This window comes from Lissotriton helveticus, chromosome 5_1 (genome assembly GCF_964261635.1).
Source record: "Lissotriton helveticus chromosome 5_1, aLisHel1.1, whole genome shotgun sequence".
Taxonomy (NCBI): domain Eukaryota; kingdom Metazoa; phylum Chordata; class Amphibia; order Caudata; family Salamandridae; genus Lissotriton; species Lissotriton helveticus.
This window is the reverse complement of record NC_136065.1, coordinates 26,838,501-26,858,021: the sequence shown is the minus strand read 5'-3', so window position 1 is coordinate 26,858,021 and position 19,521 is coordinate 26,838,501. Positions and strand designations below refer to the sequence as shown.

The 19,521-nt window shown below is 53.5% G+C and overlaps 1 protein-coding gene across 1 annotated transcript in view; it reads left to right on the top strand.

Annotated features, from left to right (window-relative positions):
* The window catches only part of LOC144754095 (E3 ubiquitin-protein ligase TRIM39-like), a 210,877-nt gene that overhangs the window by 63,940 nt on the left and 127,416 nt on the right, over positions 1–19,521 (top strand). The window contains exon 3 of the mRNA XM_078641662.1: positions 11,902–12,132. Within this exon, the coding sequence (XP_078497788.1) occupies positions 11,902–12,132 (231 nt within the window). The remainder of the gene's footprint in view (positions 1–11,901; positions 12,133–19,521) is intronic.

Here is a 19,521-nt window from a genome sequence, read left to right as displayed (position 1 = left end):
TCTGATCGCCCTCGGCAGCTTCTTGGTGTATCCTAATAGGGCCACCAGGGTGTCAGGAGTGATGACAACCTCCGTCAGCTCGCTAATATCAGCAAATATTTTTCCCCAAAAGTCCCTGACGCCAGGGCACTGCCAAGCGAGGTGTAGGAAGTCTGCATCTGGGGCGCTGCACTTCTCGCAACGAGCAGAATCCCTCAAGCCATATCTGCAGTCTCCCTCAAACCATATCTGCAGAGTCTAGCTGGGGTGTAGTACACCCGATTTAGGAATTTGAAGTGAACCAGTCTATGTCGGCCATTGAGTGATACTTTCTTAGTGTTAGTACAGCAATATCGCCACGTGTCATCGTCCAATACAGTGTCTAAATCAGTCTGCCATGCTAATCGCGCCTTAGTGTATGTTTGTTGTGTGCTCGCTTGTGTTAGTTTGTATAGATTGGACAGCAGTTCCCGGAGAGAAGCAGTTTTAAGGACACATGTGAGCTCAGGAACCTCAGGGGGCTCTGCCATGTCCCAGCCCAGCAGGTCACTGAGAGGGCGGCGCACCCTGTGGTACTGGAATCGTGTCAGGAGTGGGGGCATGTCACAGGATCCCAGGGCTTGTTCCCATGTCTTTGCAACCCCATCAAGGAATAGGTCACCCGCCGTTTTTATGTTCATTTTCTGTAAGGCAGTAACTACTCCCTTCTCCTTAAGCGGGGGCAACCATCTGGCCCAGTCTACTGGCATCTCCGTCGAGTATAGCCGCACGCCGTTTTGCATCTGTAAAGACTATGCCATGCATGATTCGTGGCTGTTACAGATTCCAATAGGCCCGTTCTGCGATCAAGCGATTGGAAGATCGTATGTGGGAGTGAGTTAGGGCTTGCAAAGAGAGTCTCCATGCGGACATGCGGTATGTTCCGGTCCCCATGTAGCCAAGTGTGTAGATGTAACGCCTGAGCTACACGGTAATATGCCTCCAGATCCGGGGCACCGAGCCCCCCATTGAATATGGCATAGTGAGTATCGTCCACCGGACACGTGGTTGTCCGCCCGCCCAGGCCAGCTTGGTCATCTGCTGCTGCAGCCGTGCAAGGAATGATTTGGGGAGAACCATCGGGATGGTCATGAACAGAAACAAAAATCTGGGGAGCACTACCATTTCCATTATTGATATGCGTCCCATTAAGGACAAAGGAAGTTTACTCCGGATAATTACGTCGTCTTCTAGCTTACTGACAGCAGTACCATAGTTGGCTCTAAAGAGGATTTCCGCATCCGTGTGTAACTGAATCCCCAAATAACGGACCGAATCTGTGGTCCACTGGAGCGGATATTCCATCGGTGTTGGTTGAGTGATCGGTGTCAGTGGAAAAGCCAGCAATTTGGTCCAATTGACCTTCAAGCCAGAGAATGCCCCAAAACAAACCACCTCCCTGAGCACCGATGATAGGTTGGTATCAGGGTCGCGTACATACAGCAGGGTGTCGTCTGCGTACATCGACACTATGATCTTATAGCCCGGGAATCCTATGCCCTCATTTCCGTGGTATTCTCGCAGAGCGCACGCCAGTGGTTCAGCCACCAGGGCATATAGGAGGGGCGAGAGAGGGCACCCTTGCCTAGTACCTCTACTGATGGGAAAATAGTCTGAGACCAGGTCTCCCATGCGGAGCCGAGCCCGTGGATCGTGATATAGTGCCCCCATCATCTGTAGAAACGGCTGTCCTAGACCCATACGCTGCAGTACCATACGCATGAAAGGACACTCCACTGAGTCAAAGGCCTTTTCCATATCTAGAAATACAGCCAGTGCTTTCCTATCTTGTCTCACATGCTGAATCGTGCCCAGGACTGTACGTATATTGTAGACTAGGTTCCTACCGGGGATAAATCCAGCCTGCTCCGGGGCTACCAGACGATCAGCAAGTAGCGCTAAACGGGTGGCCAAGACCTTGGCGAACAGTTTGGTATCGACATTCAGCAGCGACAAAGGTCTATATGAGCTGCACTCATCATGAGGCTTTCCCGGTTTCAGTATTGTAACCAGGAGTGCCTCCATCATAGAGTGTGGCATTCTGCCCTCCACGCATATGTCATCGAAGAGAGTCGACAGGTGCGGGAGTAGTTGATTCATAAAGGCTTTGTAGAAGCCCGCCGTAAGTCCGTCCGCTCCCGGAGCACTGCCCGACCTCATGCTGGCCAGCGCTTCAAGGATTTCGTCCTTTTCAATAGGATGCATGAGGAATTCCCTGTCTGAGTTGGTCAATGTGGGGATGTCAATGTGGCCTAGATAGTCATTAATTTCATCTTCCAGATCACCGCACTTGGAGGAGTACAGATCTGAGTAGTATCCTTTGAAGACATCCGCTATGTCCCTCTCGTCTGTGAGCGGTTCTCCAGCGGCAGAATTCACCACCGTGATGTGCTGTCGCCGTCTTGCACCCTTCATGAGATTGGCCAGAGCCGTACTCGGCCGCTCCCCTTCGCCGTACACCCTGGCAGTGGCATATTTGCCCATGTGTCTAACCACCCTATCTGCTTCTTCATGATATTCTGCAAGCAAGGTCTTAATCTCCTCTCCCACTGTGTTATCTACCAGGTTGCACTGTCTGCGCTCCAGCTTGCCTAGTTGTTCCTCTAGGTCCACCAGTCTCCGCCGAATGGTCTTAAGTATGCCCAAGGGTTTCGACATCGCAACCCCTTGGATATAGACCTTGAAAGCCTCCCAGACCACCTGCAAGCTATCCACCAAGCCAATGTTAGTTTCGAAGAATACATCTATGGCCTCAGCCAGCTCTCCCCTAAACACCGGGTCCAAGAGAGAATTAGGCGGAAACCTCCATGTAAATGGCGGTATGGATTTACCTGGAATGCATAGCTCCAGCAGCACTGGCGAGTGATCGGACAGTGTTCTGGGCTACACTCTGCAGTCTCTAATTCGGTCAAATTGGGAAGAGGGAGCGAGCCAGTAACCTATCCTGGTATGGACATTGTGATATGCTGAGTAGTGCGTGTATCCACCCTGCTGAGGATTGCGAGAACGCCATACGTCCCCCAAGCCCAGGCAAATCATTGCACTCTGCAGCTCCAGAGCAGCTGCCGTAGGTCTGCGGGCAGGACCGGTCGATCTATCAAGAGTCGGATTCATGTTTAGGTTGAAGTCTCCCCCCCAAAGCAGCATGATTCTCTGGTCAAAACGTTTGGCCTTGGCAGCAAGACTCTTATAGAATTCCGGTGAATCAAAGTTGAGGCCATAGGTGTTGACTACAGTGAAGTCTATGGCAGGGCCGTGGCATCTAGATATAACAAATCTGCCTTCAGCATCTGTCTCCAGGGTTTGTATCTGCAATTTGGACTTAGGGTTCACCCATGTCAAAACCCCTCTGCAGCTGGAGGTGAACCCCGCTACGGAGATATTACCCGCAAGCCCCCTGCATCTGAGCATGTGACTGTGTGTAGGGAGATGCGTCTCCTGGAGCAGGGCAATGTCTATATGTTGGCGCTGTAGATAACTGAGGACTTTCCTGACTTTGCGGTGGTCATTTAGGCCACGAACATTCCAAGTAAGTGCCTTTAGTCTAGGTGTGTGTGATGTCCTGCTATCTGAGGTGGAGTCCGCCATAGCACAATACCATTGGGTATAAATGGAGCAAGCTTACGTCAATGCTTATCACATTTATAGAGTGTAAAGTCAGATTGATCAGATTCCCAAAAATAACGTAACAATCCCCTCTCAAATAAGTCCAATCTGTCGTTGTGTGAAGCTCGGTATATCTTTCCTAGAACAGTAAGGGTTCCCCCTCCCCATGAGCTCTCCCCCCCCCCCCCCCACCCACAGCAGACCAACCCCAACACAGCCTAGCATGTAAAGACAACTCCCCAAAATCAACCCCAAATAACCCAAGTAAGCCCCCGTGGGGACCATTAGTGCATACAGCGCTAGGGCCGAGGTAGCCAGTGATACTGGTATCTCTTTAGGCAAAAGCCAACGTCAGTATCGCCCCTACCACCATCACCATCTGTGTATCGTTCAAAGAGAGCTTTAAATGAACCATTGTGCCACTCAGGCGTCATCGCACTGCAAAGCGTCCACCCCACAACCCCCGCCAGGGCAGGCCCCATGCACACACTGTGCAAAAGGTGTGTGCCAACATAGCGCACGCTAAATCTTATCACTAGAGGACAAGCGAGAGATGATTAAATGGAAAGTTCTCACCAGTTCTCAGGTCGTAATATCGCTTATAGGCGCCCTGGATCTTCTTGCCCACTCAATACCCAGGTGTGAGGTGGTCATGCAGGTCCGGACTCAGGCTACAAGTTCAAGTTGAGGACTCTCCTCATTCCAATCAGGAGCATGACCCACAGAATGAGCAGTGCTCCTAGTCCTGTTCCTCCAATTGGCTGTTATGTTCCTCTGCGCCGTCTTGACTCCTGGGGCTGCTCCTCTGTTCCTTAGTCCACGCTTTTAGGGCTTTTTGAAGGTCTTTAGGATCGGTGAAGAAGTGGGAATGGCCTTGCCGATTGATTCTTAACTTCGCCGGATATAGCATGGCGTAGTCAAGCCCAAGGTCTCGCAGTTGCTCTTTGTAGGGAGCAAAGTGCCTACGTTCCTACCACACTTTCGCCGTGAAATCCAGGTATAAGGAGGTGACTGAACCTTCAAATTGTAGCTTCCCCTTCTCTCGGGCAATCCGCAACACTGTGTCCCTGTCTGTGTAGTTTAACAACTTGGCGATGATCGGTCTAGGGGGAGCACCCGGGCGAGGACCCAGCGTGCGATGCGCCCTTTCTACTATAAACATGGGCGAGAAGGCGTCATCTCCCAATAGTGTATTTAGTAGTTTCTCCACAAAAAGCTTCATTTTCCCAGTGTGCGTCGTCTCCGAAATTCCCGTGATCCGTATATTCGAGCGCCTAGAGCGGGCTTCCAAATCTTCTGACCTGTCTTGTATGACCTGGAGAAGTTTTCCAATTTGTTTGCGGTCCTTATCCAGTTCCGACTGCGCCTCCTCGACATCGGTCAGTCGTCTCTCCGTCATATCCAGGCGTTCCGCATGTTTGTCCACTCTTTCCGACATGCGGTCCATGCGATATGTAAGGGCATCGATCTTAGTCCCTATCGACGCCATGCTGTCCTGTAGGCCCTTCTCCATCGTCACCAGCAGTTCTTTTATATCAGAGTACATCGAGCCCCCTGCACCCCTGTTCTGCTGCGCAGGCTCAGGTTCCTGGGATTCCGGGGTCTTTGTTCGGCGATGTTCAAAAGGCAGCTTGGTTTGGGTTTTGTCCCCCTTACCCATGGTGCAATGTAGGACTGGAAGGCCACAGGGCTGTGCTCCCTACAACGTGACGTGGGTTCCACTCCGGGAAGATTTCCACACTCCGCTCGCCTGGTCCCACCTATCGCTCGAGTAGAGCCACACAATATTAGCACACCAGGGCCACGTGTCAGACACAGCGCTAGGAAGCAGTAGGTAGTGTTCCACTATATAGCTGGGTTCCCTCTCCGCGGTTACCCTTTGATGGCAGGGGGTCGCCCCCACGAGCGGCATGCAAAAAGTGGAGTCGCAGCAGACCGGTGTGCCGTCCCCTAGGGCTCCTTATGTGCACAAGCAATAATCAGCAGCAGGTTGACTGATATCTGGCCCACTCCCTCCACGTGCCTCACCTCAGCGTTCACAAGCGTGTGTCAAGAGGGTACCTGGGCCAGCTCTGATACGGTGCCCGCAGCCAACCAGCATCTCTCTGTGAGCCCAGGTAGTCCGCTTAGCACTAATTTCGTCCGGGGGGGAAGGGGGTGCAGAGGACCGACAGTCTCATGCCTCGCTAAAATCCCCGGCGCGCTCATCAGCACAGGCAGACCCGGCATCAGGAGTGTGTATCTCGGGAAGCAGCAGACTGAGTCGCAGCGTGTGGAAGTTAGGTTCCTCGCCAGGGGTGTCTGTATCCCGGGTAGAGGCAGATTTATCCGCAGTGGGTGGAGAACAGGCTCCCCACTAAGGGTCCGGTCGCTCACCCGGGCCTTCTGTGACGATCTGTCCCCCACCGGGTCGAAGGCCGGCGAGACAGCCGCACGTCGGATGACGCACGCTGGGCAGCGAGTAAATCAAGTCCGTGGAGCTGCGGCCCAGTGTGCCGGAGAGTCCACCCTCACTCCCGCCCATGCTGGGCGGTTAGGGTGCAACGAAATCACCCGTTTCAGGTGTCTGTGGCCTCTAGATGTTGTACGCCACAGCGTCAGTCGTTTAGGCTCCTTGTGAACAGGATAATTAGCGGATATTTCAGGTGATGGCGCGGAGCTCCTTTATCGAGCGTCCGCCATCGGCGCTGGCTAGCTCCGCCCCCCCTTGTTTTGCCAAACCTAGCTGTGCAGCACCGGGCGCTATATTTTAACCCCCTCACTTGCTCTTGTAGCTTGCTTTACTGCAGCCTGAAGCCCCGCTATTTGCAGTGCCTGTTCCCTGGCTTGATTTGCTTTGAAGGCGATAACCCTCCTCTCATTGTGGCCTTAAAAGCTTCCCATACTGCAAACAGAGAAGCAGTATTTCTACTGATAAGAAAAAACTCATTGATGAATGCTCTCATCTCAGTTCCCCACTCTAAATAGGCCAGGCGGGATCTGTCGAGCAGCCACCTCTGCCTATTTCTTCTGGCTGATCTTAGTTCCACTGCAGTAGAGACCACCGAGTAGTCAGAGAAGCATTAGCCCAGGTATCAAACTGCACCCTACTTATTGTCTGAGAGGTTAAAAAAAATCTAGGCGGATGCAGTTTTAAATCGATATGAAAAGCACATATATTGCGCGAAGCCTGGGTGATCCTCACACCATTGATCAACAAGCTTTAAACTTGATTTTAATACATCAATCATTTTTTTAGTTTTTGGTTTCAGCTACTTCTTTGCCTTATTGGATGTATCCAAAGCCAGATCATGAATGTAATTAAAGTCCCTCCCAAACCCCCAGATCAGCAGATCGACTGCCCCCATTGCTGCATTATGGATCTGGACTAGTGAGCCAAAATCATCACCAACAGGGCTATAGTAATTGACTAAGTTAAAACACAGCCCGTTTACCGCAACTTTCAGCCACAACCATCTGCCTTAAGAATCTCAAAGCACTGCCCGGACCTCCCAATCAATACCTCGACCCAGATAAATTGCTACCCCCCTCACAGCAGCTTGGGCTGTTGCAAAGAAGGCCATGGAATATTTATGTGGAATAAAGATCTTTGGGGTATTACATTTGAGGTGGGTCTCCTGTAAACAAATAACTTTGGTGGAAAATATGCGAGCCACCTCATTAAGCTCCTGTATTTATGCCTATTTATAATACTTTTGGCATTACAAGAAAAAATCCTGACCTTCTGCATCTCAGTAGGTATTACTCATCCTATACCCAAGTTACAATTCACCCCCACCAAGAGGGCTGCCACCACCATGTCCCCATATTGAAGAGATACCACTACCAAGCCCTGTTAATGCTTGGCAAACTATTTCCAACCCAAATCGCAGCCCGATCAATTTACTCAGGCTGCCCACCCTCTTTCTTGCCCATCCTATTTCTGCTCATTTTTTTATTTCCACATGCTCACCACCCCCTCCTACTCCCCCCCAACCTCGAGAAACCACGTGACCCTATGCATTGTTCCCTTACCCTGCGGGGGGAATTGCCCACCTTACCCCCCAGCCTCCCATGTTGATTCTGCCTTGATATGGCACTTGAGACCTATTAACTAGTGACAGCAGCCACTCATCTACTTCTCAAGGTGTAGCACAGCACAACATTTTTAAAGTATTATTTCTGCAGGGATAATGGCTGCAAAATTATGCTATCTAGGATGTAGCTTAACTTTAACTTCAAAACATGATTTTGCTAAGGCACAATATGCATTATTCATTCATCGTAGGCATTATTGCTCCGAAGGAAGCAACTGTGAGGTAATGCTGGATAGAGTGCATCTTAACTTCTAAATATGATTTTGCTAAGAAGCCACATATATGCAATAATCAGTCATCCTTTGTCTTGATTCTGCGGCAATAGTTCATACGCTGGCTGGACTGAGCCTAAAATCTGTAATTGCGCCTTAATAAGACCCTTCAACTTTGACTGCTGCACCAAGGCAGCCTGGACATCCTGTTTTTTTAAAAAGTTCCAGCATCGACCTGTGACGACGTGGAGCTGCCACTGCTGACATGTCCGAAAAGATGTTAAATCGAGACCCATCTGAAGTCTGAAATCCCTTTTGCGTAATAGCTGCCGATAAGATTGATTCCTTTGTGTGGAAGCCCTCATGATTGAAAAGGGCTCCATATTGGGAGAACACCCTGTGCGGACATTTTGTTTAACCAAATCAAAGATATTTTATGGGATCCTGTCCCTCTGGGATGCCTGTGAAACGTAAATTTGGGAGTCTGGATCGATTTTCAAGCTCATCCAGCTCCAAATGAACTTCTAGCATCTCCTTTTGTTGTTTTAGTTGAAACAGTTCAAAGACTTTTTTGAGATTCTTCCCCATCCGCTATGCGCTGATCTGTGCTAGTTTCCAATTTAATTGCAAATCATTATCATTGATTGTTTCGAGCTGAGTGTGAACTTCCCTGCGGGCCTTTTCCTGCATATCTTTCAGCCCCTGTATCTCTTGCTAAATTGTCTGAAGAATCTCTCCCATCTGAGTTTAAGAGAGCCTTCCCAAGCACCCTTTGCATTCTGGGCACCTTCAAGAGCCCGGAAGGTCACTTGGATGCTTGAGATGTTGACTTTTCCTGTGAGGTATTCTCAGCTTGCAAGACCTGGGGCATGTGGCTAGTGACAAGAGTAAATGGAGCAGACAAAGCCAAATCCGGCGTTCCTGTCCCTGATTCCCCAGGCATTAGCGATTCCTTGGCAACCATCTTCAAACCAAAATAGGGTTACGTTGGTGTCTCACTAAGTTTCATGCCAGGAGGGGTACTGGGTGTTGCTCCCTAGCTGTCACGTGAAGCGACATCTCAAGTTTGCATGGGATCCTGCCCATCAAGAGAAGGTGCCCACTGCGCTGGCATAGAATTAGGAGGAAGCGGCATACGATTTTTAGCCATCAATACAATAAACCCCCTGACTGATGCCTTGCAGAGGCTCCATTCACGCTCACAAGGTCGGTGCCGCAGTCTAAATTCCGAGAGAGCCCCTCTAACACACTTTTGTGGTTGGGCTGCTATCTCCCCTCTGTTCATCCATATTCAAAGACTCAGCTTGCACAACTTGATTTTTTCTGACCTTTGCAAACTTGGCTGTTTTTAGAACCTTAGTAGGGGTACGAGCCCTCCCCGCAGACTCCCGAACTGTGTGACGCTTCATAGACCCTCTACCGATATACTAGTGACACAGCATAGGAGTGCAACCCTCCATCTGCATACTGCTGGCACATCAGAGGAGCTCATCCCTCTCCTTGTATACTAGTGGCACAGCACAGGAGCACACACCTCTACCTGTATTCTAATGGCACATCACAGGAGCACAACCTGTGTACTATTGACACACCACAGGAGTTCAACCCCCCATCTGCAAACCAGTGACACATACAGGAGCACAGCACTCTACCTGCATACTAATGGTACAGCACAGTAGCGCAACCCTCGATCCATATACTGGTGACAGCACCGAAGCACAACCCGCTACCAGCAGTGGAGACAAAACGGACTCTACAGAATTTCTGAGTCCAGTCCTTCTTGGTGATGGCAGCCTCCAAAGCTGCGGTCTGACATACCTCACCTGAAAACACACAGGCTCCTGTCCTATTCCCCAGTATGACGTACCTCGCCTGATAACACCTAGGCTCCTGCTCTAAGCCACAGTGTAACATACCTCACCTGATAACACACAGGCTCTTGCTCTAAGCCGCAGTGTGACATACCTCACCTGATAACACACAGGCTCCTGCTCTAAGCCGCAGTGTGTCATGCCTCATCTGATAACACAGGCTCCTGCTCTGAGCCACAATCTGATGTACCTCACCTGATAACACACAGGCTCCTGCTCTAAGCCACAGTGAGACATACCTCACCTGATAACACACAGGCTCCTGCTCTAAGCTACAGTGTGACACATCTCGCCTGATAACACACAGGCTCCTGCTCTAAGCCACAATGTGACATACCTCGCCTGATAACACACAAGCTCCTGCTCTAAGCCACAGTGTGACACACCTCACCTGATAACACACAGGCTCCTGCTCTAAGCCACAGTGTGACACACCTCACCTGATAACACACAGGCTCCAGCTCTAAGTTACAGTGGGACATACCTCACCTGATAACACACAGGCTCCTACTCTAAGCCACAATGTGACATACCTCACCTGATAACACACAGGCTCCTACTCTAAGCCACAGTGTGACATACCTCACCTGATAACACACAGGCTCCTGCTCTAAGCCACCGTGTGACATACCTCACCTAATAACACACAGGCTCCTGCTCTAAGCCACAATGTGACATACCTCACCTAATATAACACAGGCTCCAGCTCTAAGTTACAGTGGGACATACCTCACCTGATATCACACAGGCTCCTGCTCTAAGCTACAGTGTGACATACCTCACCTAATAACACACAGGCTCCTGCTCTAAGCCACAATGTGACATACCTCACCTGATAACACCCAGGCTCCTGCTCTAAGCCACGGTGTGACATACCTCACCTGATAACACACAGGCTCCTGCTCTGCGCTACAGTGTTACATATCTCACCTAATAACACACAGGCTCCAGCTCTAAGTTACAGTGTGACATACCTCACCTGATAACACACAGGCTCCTGCTCTGAGCCACAATGTGACATACCTCACCTGATAACACACAGGCTCCTGCTCTAAGCCACGGTGTGACATTCCTCACCAGATAACACACAGGCTCCTGCTCTGAGCCACAATCTGATGTACCTCACCTGATAACACACAGGCTCCTGCTCTAAGATAGTGTGACATACCTCACCTGATAACACACAGGCTCCTGCTCTAAGCCACGGTGTGACATACCTCACCTGATAACACACAGGCTCCTGCTCTAAGCTACAGTGTGACATACCTCACCTGATAACACACAGGCTCCTGCTCTAAGCTACAGTGTGACATAACTCACCCAATAAGCCACAGGCTCCTACTCCAAGCCACAGAGTAACGTACCTCACCTGATAACTCACAACCTCTTATCTTAGGATAGGACAAGATGTCTAACCAAACTCCTCACCCATCTTCTAGAGGAATTGCTGAATTACCAACAAAAACCGGTGCAGTAACATTGGTTTATCTTGTAGTTCTCCATTCAATAACAGAATACACATCATTCTTTGTGATTCTCAATGGGAAATAACCACATCAGCGATTCCCTATCAGTCTGAATGAGAGCCATAGTAGGGCACACCCTCTGCGTCTCCTTCTGAGCGAACACATCCAGAGTCCTGGCAGGACAGGGGCAGCGTGCACACCACGTACATCCTCTCTTTCATCCCAGGGGCTCAAACTTCCTGGCCCCCTCATTTACATTCTATTGTGTCTGTCACATCCAATCACACTTGACTTCAGCCAGTCTCCACTCAGCCTGTCTCTGGGTCTTTGACTGTCTCTGCCTGTGGTTGGTTAGCTTCCTTGCACTTTCTTGATGGATCTAACTTCTCTGCAGCATCACAAATTCTGACCTCCCCACAGTTTGTGAGGTATCGGAGGAAAGGGGGCAGGCAGGAGTGGGAGAAAGACAGAAGACGGTAAAAGGGAAGGTAGTAAGAGGCTGCAGTTCAGAAATTGGGAGAAGCACGCTAGTGTTCTGATTTTTGAAAGTAGCTATCAACCCCTCCACCCTCACCCTGAACTCCCACTCTAGGGACAGATTTTAGACAGCTTTTTAATATCTCACCAGCTTTTGTTTTTTTGTTTATGACAGGACAAGTTAAGAACTGAGAAGAATAAAATTGAATCTGGGTTTGAAAAGCTGCGGCAACTCCTGAAAGAACATGAACAATCACTTTGTGAAAAACTGGAGGAGATGGAGAAGAAAATCACCATAGTAGAAAATGCAAATATCACCAAACTGTCCAATCAAATCACCTCTCTTAATGCCGTGATAATGGAGATAGAAAAGAAGTGTGAGGTGCCATCGTGGGAACTCCTGAAGGTGAGATATCATTCAATCAATCAATCAATCAACTTGGATTTGTAGAGCACGGCTAATCACCCGTGAGGGCATCCAGGCACTGAGCTCTTGCTGGGATCAGTTGAAAAGCTAGGTCTCGATTCCTTTTCTGAATTCAGGGAAAGAGGATGATGTTCGGAGGTGCAGGGGGGAGGTTGTTCCAAGACTAGGTAGGAGAAATAACATCATCCACTGTTGCTTCGGCGGATGCAGAGAGTGTGAGTGAGGGCGCGGTAGGTGAAGGGCAGGTGTCTGGAGGGTTGGTGGAAGTTCAGGCGTTGGTTGGCGTTTGCTGGTCCTTGGTCGTGGATGGCCTTATTGATGTATGACAACATCTTGAATTGCCATCTTTTCTGGATGGGGAGCCAGTGGAGGTTCCTGAGGTGGGGGGGTGGGGGGGGGGGGGGGGGGTTTGGTTCCTCCCGGGAAGGTCCAGGATGAGTCTGACAGTTGAGTTCTGTATCGTCTGGAGTCTCTTCAGGAGTTGGATGAGGAGTCCTGCGTAGAACGAGTTGTTGTATATCTCACGGTGGAGGAGGGACCTACTGTCATCGGTGGCGGGGATCAGGGCAGTCTCTGTGCTGTGGTTGACGGGAGGCCAGTTTGGGAGGTGTCCAGCAGATTGTTGCTCCCAGGTGCTCGGTGAGTTGGTGATTGATCCCCTTCTCGGGGACTTTAGCTGTGAAGGGGAGCAGAGAGATTGGGCGGTAGTTCTTGAGTTCGTTGGGGTCGGCGGAGGGTATCTTGAGGAGCGGTCTGACCTCTGCAAGTTTCCATTGATCAGTAAAGGGGGCTGTGGTGATGAATGCGTTGACAATGGAGGTGGTGGGGGCAGGGGTTTGTGGGTGCTCCAGAGGGATGGAGTTCTTGGTGGCTGCGCTGCTCTGTGTGGTGAGCAGTTTCCAGGTGGTGAGTGGATGGTTGGGTGTGGTATCAGTTGACATGAGGAGGCTGTAGAGTTTGTTGTTAATGCAACACACAAGGCAATTCCAGTGACAGTAATTAACATGGAAATGAAAGAGCAAATTGTGAGCCAGCATCTTAGAGAACTGAAAAAAAGAAATTATTCCTTTTCTAAGAAGTTTGAAAATATTTCTGTTCTAAAGCAGTTACTTTTTCCTGAGGTAGTTGGCCACTTACGTTTGCGTTCACCAATCTTTTGTTAGGGTGAACAGCTATATAATTAGACATTTGGAATAGGTAATGACAAGCTCACTGTTTTTTTTCCGCCCCAGATAAAGATTGCCATAGAAAATGCTTTAGTTTGAAGTAGAGTGACAATTTGTTAGAAAGGCGAACCCGGGGGAGGCAGAAGATGTCTGACTGACCACCCCTAGGTCCACCTCTCCTTCGAGAAGTAGCCGAGCGGTACGGAGAGGCCTCCTGAATGTGGGCCCTCTCCGAGGATCGTACAGCAGAGTAATCACAACACTACAAACGGACACCACGCAAGAGGTCAAGTTCTTAAGCTTTTATATATAATAAAGGTTGCTGGTTCTTGGCAGTATATACAGATGGATCGAGGGATCCGTAAAGTCTCGAAAAAGGGGGGTAGGTAGCGGGACAGTCTAGCTCTGGGCAGAGGAAGGGATACCCTACGCACAGCTCTCAATCCTCGAGCTGGGGGGTTCCGAGAGGTTCGAGCCGCGGCAGCGCCAGCAGGCTTACAAGATGGTTCAGCAAGGTAGGCCGCGGCAGTGCCAGCAGGCTCTCAGATGGTTCAGCAAGGTAGGCCGCGGCAGCGGCAGCAGGCTCTCAAGATGGTTCAGCGAGGTAGGCCGCGGCAGCACCAGCAGGCTCTCAGATGGTTCAGCAAGGTAGGCCGCGGCAGCGCCAGCAGGCTCTCCGATGGTTCAGCAAGGTAGGCCGCGGCAGCGCCAGCAGGCTCTCAGATGGCTCAGCAAGGTAGGCCGCGGCAGCGCCAGCAGGCTCTCAGATGGTTCAGCGAGGTAGGCCGCGGCAGCGCCAGCAGGCTCTCAGAGTACTTCGGGTTACAGGAGGTGAGTTCGTCTGGTGTCGGCCGCGACAGCGTCAGCAGGGCTTCCAGTCCAGGATACAACTGGCGTCCTACTCCGGGGCTGGCCCAGATATAGGACGGAGGTCCTTTGATGTCCGGACCCTCGCGCCTGGGGGCCAGAGGGGCCGGGTTGATGGTGTCCAGACACCCAGCAGGGGGGTGGAGCCAGCGCCCAGGGAGGCCGGAGGGCGATCGATACCAGGCGTCCGGGGACGGCTGGAGGCCCATCGAAACTCCTCTTCCTCCGGGATCTGTCGAGTGGCCACTTGACCACCTGGGTGGATCTTGGTGCCTCGATGTCGGGGCTTCGCTGGGGCCGGGGCTGGGGCCGAGGCCACGTGGTGGTGACGTGGTGGGCCCAAGATGGAGTCGGGCACGGCCTCGTGCTTAGGTCGTGATGGGCCTACGCTGGGGTGAGGCCGGTGATGGGGGACCGGGATGGTAGCCGGACCGGTGGTGTTGGGGCGTGCAGGATCGGGCCGAGGGGGCCGTCCGAGGTCCGGTGGAGGGCTGATGTCGTCCTGGGCCCGCCATGCGGGAGCGGTAGGACCACGCCATGAGGCCGGGTCCAACACGCGTCCCCCGCAGCTGAAGGCAGGGGAGAGTCACCCATCTTCTTGGGGATTCTCCTCGCCGAGGCGGAAGAATCGGGACAGGCCGTCAGCATTGGCGTGGTCGTTGCCAGGGCGATGCTCTACCGTGAAATCCATCCCCTGCAGCGAAATGGACCAGCGCAGCAGTTTCGGGTTTTCTCCCCGCATCTGCATCAACCACCGCAGGGGCCAGTGGTCGGTCTGGACTCGGAAGTGGGTTCCGAAGAGGTAGGGCCGGAGCTTCTTGAGGGCCCACACCACGGCGAAGGCTTCCCTCTCGATGGTGCTCCATCGCTGTTCTCTGGCCAGTAGGCGTCTGCTGGTGAAGGCCACAGGTCGGTCGATTCCTTCGGGGTTAACTTGGGACAGGACCGCCCCGATGCCGTGCTCTGAGGCGTCGGTTTGGACCACAAACTCTTTGCTGTAGTCGGGGGCCTGGAGCACAGGGGCGGTGCACATGGCTGATTTCAATGTCTCGAAGGCCACCTGACACGTGGGTGTCCATTGCACTTTCTGGGGCCGGTTCTTCGAGGTCAGTTCTGTGAGGGGCCCCACAATGCTCCCGTAGTTCTTTATGAACCGCCGATAATATCCAGTGAGCCCCAGGAAGGCTCGGACGGCGGTCTGGGTGACCGGGGCTCCCAGGCCCGGATGGCGTCTATCTTTGGTTGGAGGGGAGCCACTTGGCCGCTCCCCACTTGGTGTCCCAGATAGGTCACGGACCCTTGGCCTATCTGGCACTTACTGGCTTTGATTGTGAGTCCGGCCCGCCGAAGGGCCGTCAGGACTGTCCAGAGGTGGGTCAGGTGCTCATCCCAGTGGAGGCTGTACACGGCAATGTCATCTAGATAGGCGGCGCTGTACTCCTCTAGACCGGCCAGCACCTTGTTCACTAGTCTCTGGAAGTTTGCCGGTGCGTTTTTCATGCCGAAGGGCATCACTTTGAAGTGATAGTGGCCATCTGGTGTCGAGAAGGCCGATCGCTCTTGTGCACCCGGGGTAAGGCCAATCTGCCAATACCCCGCCGTGAGATCGAAGGTGCTGAGGTATTTGGCGGCCCCTAGGCGATCGATCAATTCATCCGCCCTGGAGGATGGGATGGGCGTCGGTCCTGGTGACGGCATTCAGTCCCCTGTAGTCAACACAGAACCGGAGCTCCGGAGCTGTTCCGGAGGTGGCGGCTTTAGGGACCAGGACAACGGGACTGGCCCAGGGACTGTTGGAGGGTTCGACTACCCCCAGAGCTAACATCTTGGCCACTTCGGATTGGATGCAGGCCCGAACCCGGTCGGGCACTCGGAAAGCTCGGTGTTTTACAGGCGGGCTGTCTCCTGTGTCCACATCGTGGACACACCACCGGGTGACCCCCGGAGGGAGGGAAAACAGATCCGCAAACTGCCCCAGCAGATTCCGGCAGTCATGTTGCTGCTCTGGGGTCAGGGTAGAGGAGAGCCGGACCCCTTCGAAGGAGCCGTCTTTCTCGGTGGTGCTCATGAGATCTGGTAGTGGTTCGGAGTCGTCTTCAGCTCCGTCATCGGTCGCTAGCAGCAGGCTCAGTTCAGTGCGTGCAAAGTGTTGCTTGAGCCGGTTAGCGTGCAGAACCCGGAGGGGGTTCCGGGGGGACTCCATGTCCACCAGATAGGTGACGGGGCTCTTGCGCTCCACCACTTTGAAGGGCCCCGTCCATTTGTCCTGGAGGGCGCAGGGTTCAACCGGGGACATGACCCAGACCTGCTGGCCCGGCTCGAATTCGATGGACGAGGCGTTCTGGTCATACCAGTGTTCCATCTCCTCCTGACTAGCCTCCAGGTTGGCCTCGGCAAGTTCCCGGAACTTCCGAGTCTGATTGCGGAGTGTCAGGAGGTACCGGTAGACATCAGGTGGGGCATCTCGAACCGCTGTCTCCCAACCTTCCTTGACCAGGCTGAGGGGGCCTCGGACCGGGTGTCCGTACAAGAGTTCAAAAGGGCTGAACCCCAGGGACTTCTGCGGTACCTCTCGGTAGGCGAACAGGAGGCAAGGTAGCAGGAAATCCCATTTGCGCCGGAGTGGCTCTTCTAGGCCCTTGATCATCCCCTTCAGTGTTCTGTTAAAACGTTCCACTAGTCCATTTCCTTGGGGATGATACGGGGTGGTGAACTTATAGGCGACCCCGCACTGTTGCCATAGGGACCGCATATGCTTCGAGATAAAGTTGGAGCCCCGATCACTCACGACTTCTCGGGGGAAGCCGACTCGGGAGAAGATGCTCATGAGGGCCCGGCCCACCACGTGGGCCGTGATGGTTCGGAGGGGGATGGCTTCGGGATAGCGGGTAGCATGGTCCACCAGGACGAGGATGAAGCGGTGCCCCTGCGAGGTTCGAGGGTCCAGGGGCCCTACGATGTCTATTCCCACTCGCTCGAAGGGGGTAGTCACCACGGGGAACGGCTGGAGCGGGGCTTTGACTTTCCCCCCGCTCTTCCCGCTGGCTTGACAGGTCGTGCAGGTCCGGCAGTGGTTATGCACATCGTTGCGCATTTTTGGCCAGAAGAAATGGGTCACCAGGCGGCTGTAAGTTTTGTCCTGCCCCAGGTGCCCGGCGAGGGGCACATCATGTGCTAAGTTCAGGAGGAAGTCTCTGAATCGGAGGGGTACGACCAGTACCCGGCCGGCCCCCAACTCAGCAATCTTTTGCTCACTGTAGAGAAGGTCGTTGTCCCAATAGACCCAGTGGGACCCCGCGGGGTCTCCAGCGGCTTGAGTAGCGGCTTGCTGCCGAATCCCCTCGAGGGAGGGGCAGGTTTTCTGTTCCTGCCGGAACTGTTCGCGGGTGGGGCCACCTTCTTGGCGCCATTGAGCGAGTTCTGGGAGGTAGTCGAGCTCGGTGAGATCTTCTTGGTCGGGCCCTTGGGGGCCGTGTTCGGGGTCGGCGTCCTCGGGGACGACGGGTGGCGGAGGTGCGGGCCACTCCGGCTCCTCGGTCGGAGCTTCCCCCGCTGGGGTGGAGGCTCGGGCGGACATGGAGCGGGTGGTCGCACAGACCCACTCGGGAAGGCCTAGCATCCCTAGGTGCTCCCTCCGTTCGACGCTAGCCCAGGGGGAACTTTCTAGGTCGGTCCCAAGGAGGCAGTCTACGGGGGCATCGTCGCGGACAGTCACTTTCAGCACGCCCGACACTCCCCCCCCCACTCGAAGGGGATGCGGGCCATCTGGCACAAAGTCTCTGAGTTATCCGTGGACCGGACTGGGCACAGGACGTTAGGAAGGATCTGTTCCGGGGTCACCAGATGGCAGCGGACCGCTGTCACGCTGGCCCCAGTGTCACGGAGGGCTTTGGTCTGGCGACCATTGATGGTGACCCACTGGCGGTATTTCTGGGTGTTGCCGGGGATCGGGCCTCGGGGGATCATGTCGTGAGTACCCAGGCATGCTAAGGTCATGGCGGCGGGCTCCCACTCGGCCTGCTCGGAGTTGTCGTCCTCCTCCTCACTTCTTTCTTCACCCAGGGCAGCGGCCGCGATCTGGCGGGTTGGGGGACCGGTGGTGCCGGGTCGCTGATTCATCGGGCAGAGGGGGTCATTCGCATAATGACCCTGTCGCTGGCATCTGTGGCACGTAACGTTCGGGCGGGGCCCCGGTCTGGCTGGGGGGCCCCCTCTCCGGCCCAGGGATGGCGACGTGGAGGTAGGGGAGGACCCCTGGGGGGCGTCTTGACCCCGGCTCTGGCCTCCTCCGCCGCCTCGTGGTCGGTGGTTCCCCGGGGATCCCCGGCCGTAGTCTCCCATCGGACTCCGGGGAACTCGGGTGCTCACCCATCTATCCGCCTCGACAGCGAGTTTTCGTGGCTCAGTCAGTTTGCTGTCGAGGAGGTGTTGCCGGAGTTCGATGAAGCAGTTATTGGACAGATGTTCCCATAGAACGAGGTCGACCAACTGCTGGAAGGTGGTGACCTGGCAGCCCCGAATCCACCCCTCGAAGGCTCTACTGTAATAGTTCACGTACTCGACCCACGTGGTACCGGGGATTTTTTTGCAGTCTCGGAATCGCTGCCGGTACATCTCGGGGGTGAGTCCGTAGCGAGTGAGGAGGGCGGTCTTCATGTGCTCGTACGAGGTCATCTCGGTATCAGGGAGCTCCAGCAGGGCGTCTCTCCCTTCGTTGATAAACTTCCCCCACAGGCCGGCGCCCCAGTCCTTGAGGGGTACTCGATGGGCGGCCATGGCGACCTCGTAGGCTTTGAACCACTGTTGGATGTCGTCGTTCTTATAGTACTCCTTGACGACGTCCTTGGGTATGTGCACCTTTGTGTCCACCGGGGGAGGTGAGGTCTTACCCCCGGAGAGGGCAGTCTCGTTTGCCTTGGCTTTAAGTTCCATTTCTTTGAGGACGCGCTCGTGCTCGAGCATGAGTTTTTTTCTCCTCGAGGGCTAACTTCCTTTCTGCCAGTTGGATTTCTCCTTCTTGTCTGAGTCGAGCAAGATCCAACTCGTGGAGCCGGTTCCTCTCTCGTTCTCGGGCGTCTTCGTGGGAGAGGCCCATGTCTGGGTTTGCGGGTCTCCCTCCCGCTGGGTTCGCTTCAGCCCCTGGCCCTCCGTTCGGGCCCGGGTTATCTTCACTCGGAGGTGGCGCCTCGCCGGCGTCCACCCAGGCCTGCAGGGCCGATTTGAAGTCTTCTTTGGTGTTTAAGCCAGTGGTAGCGATGCCTAGGTCTTTGCAGAATTGCTTTAGCTCCTTGTGACTGTAGTCTTCCATTTTCTCTTTCTGGAATTCTGTGCTCCT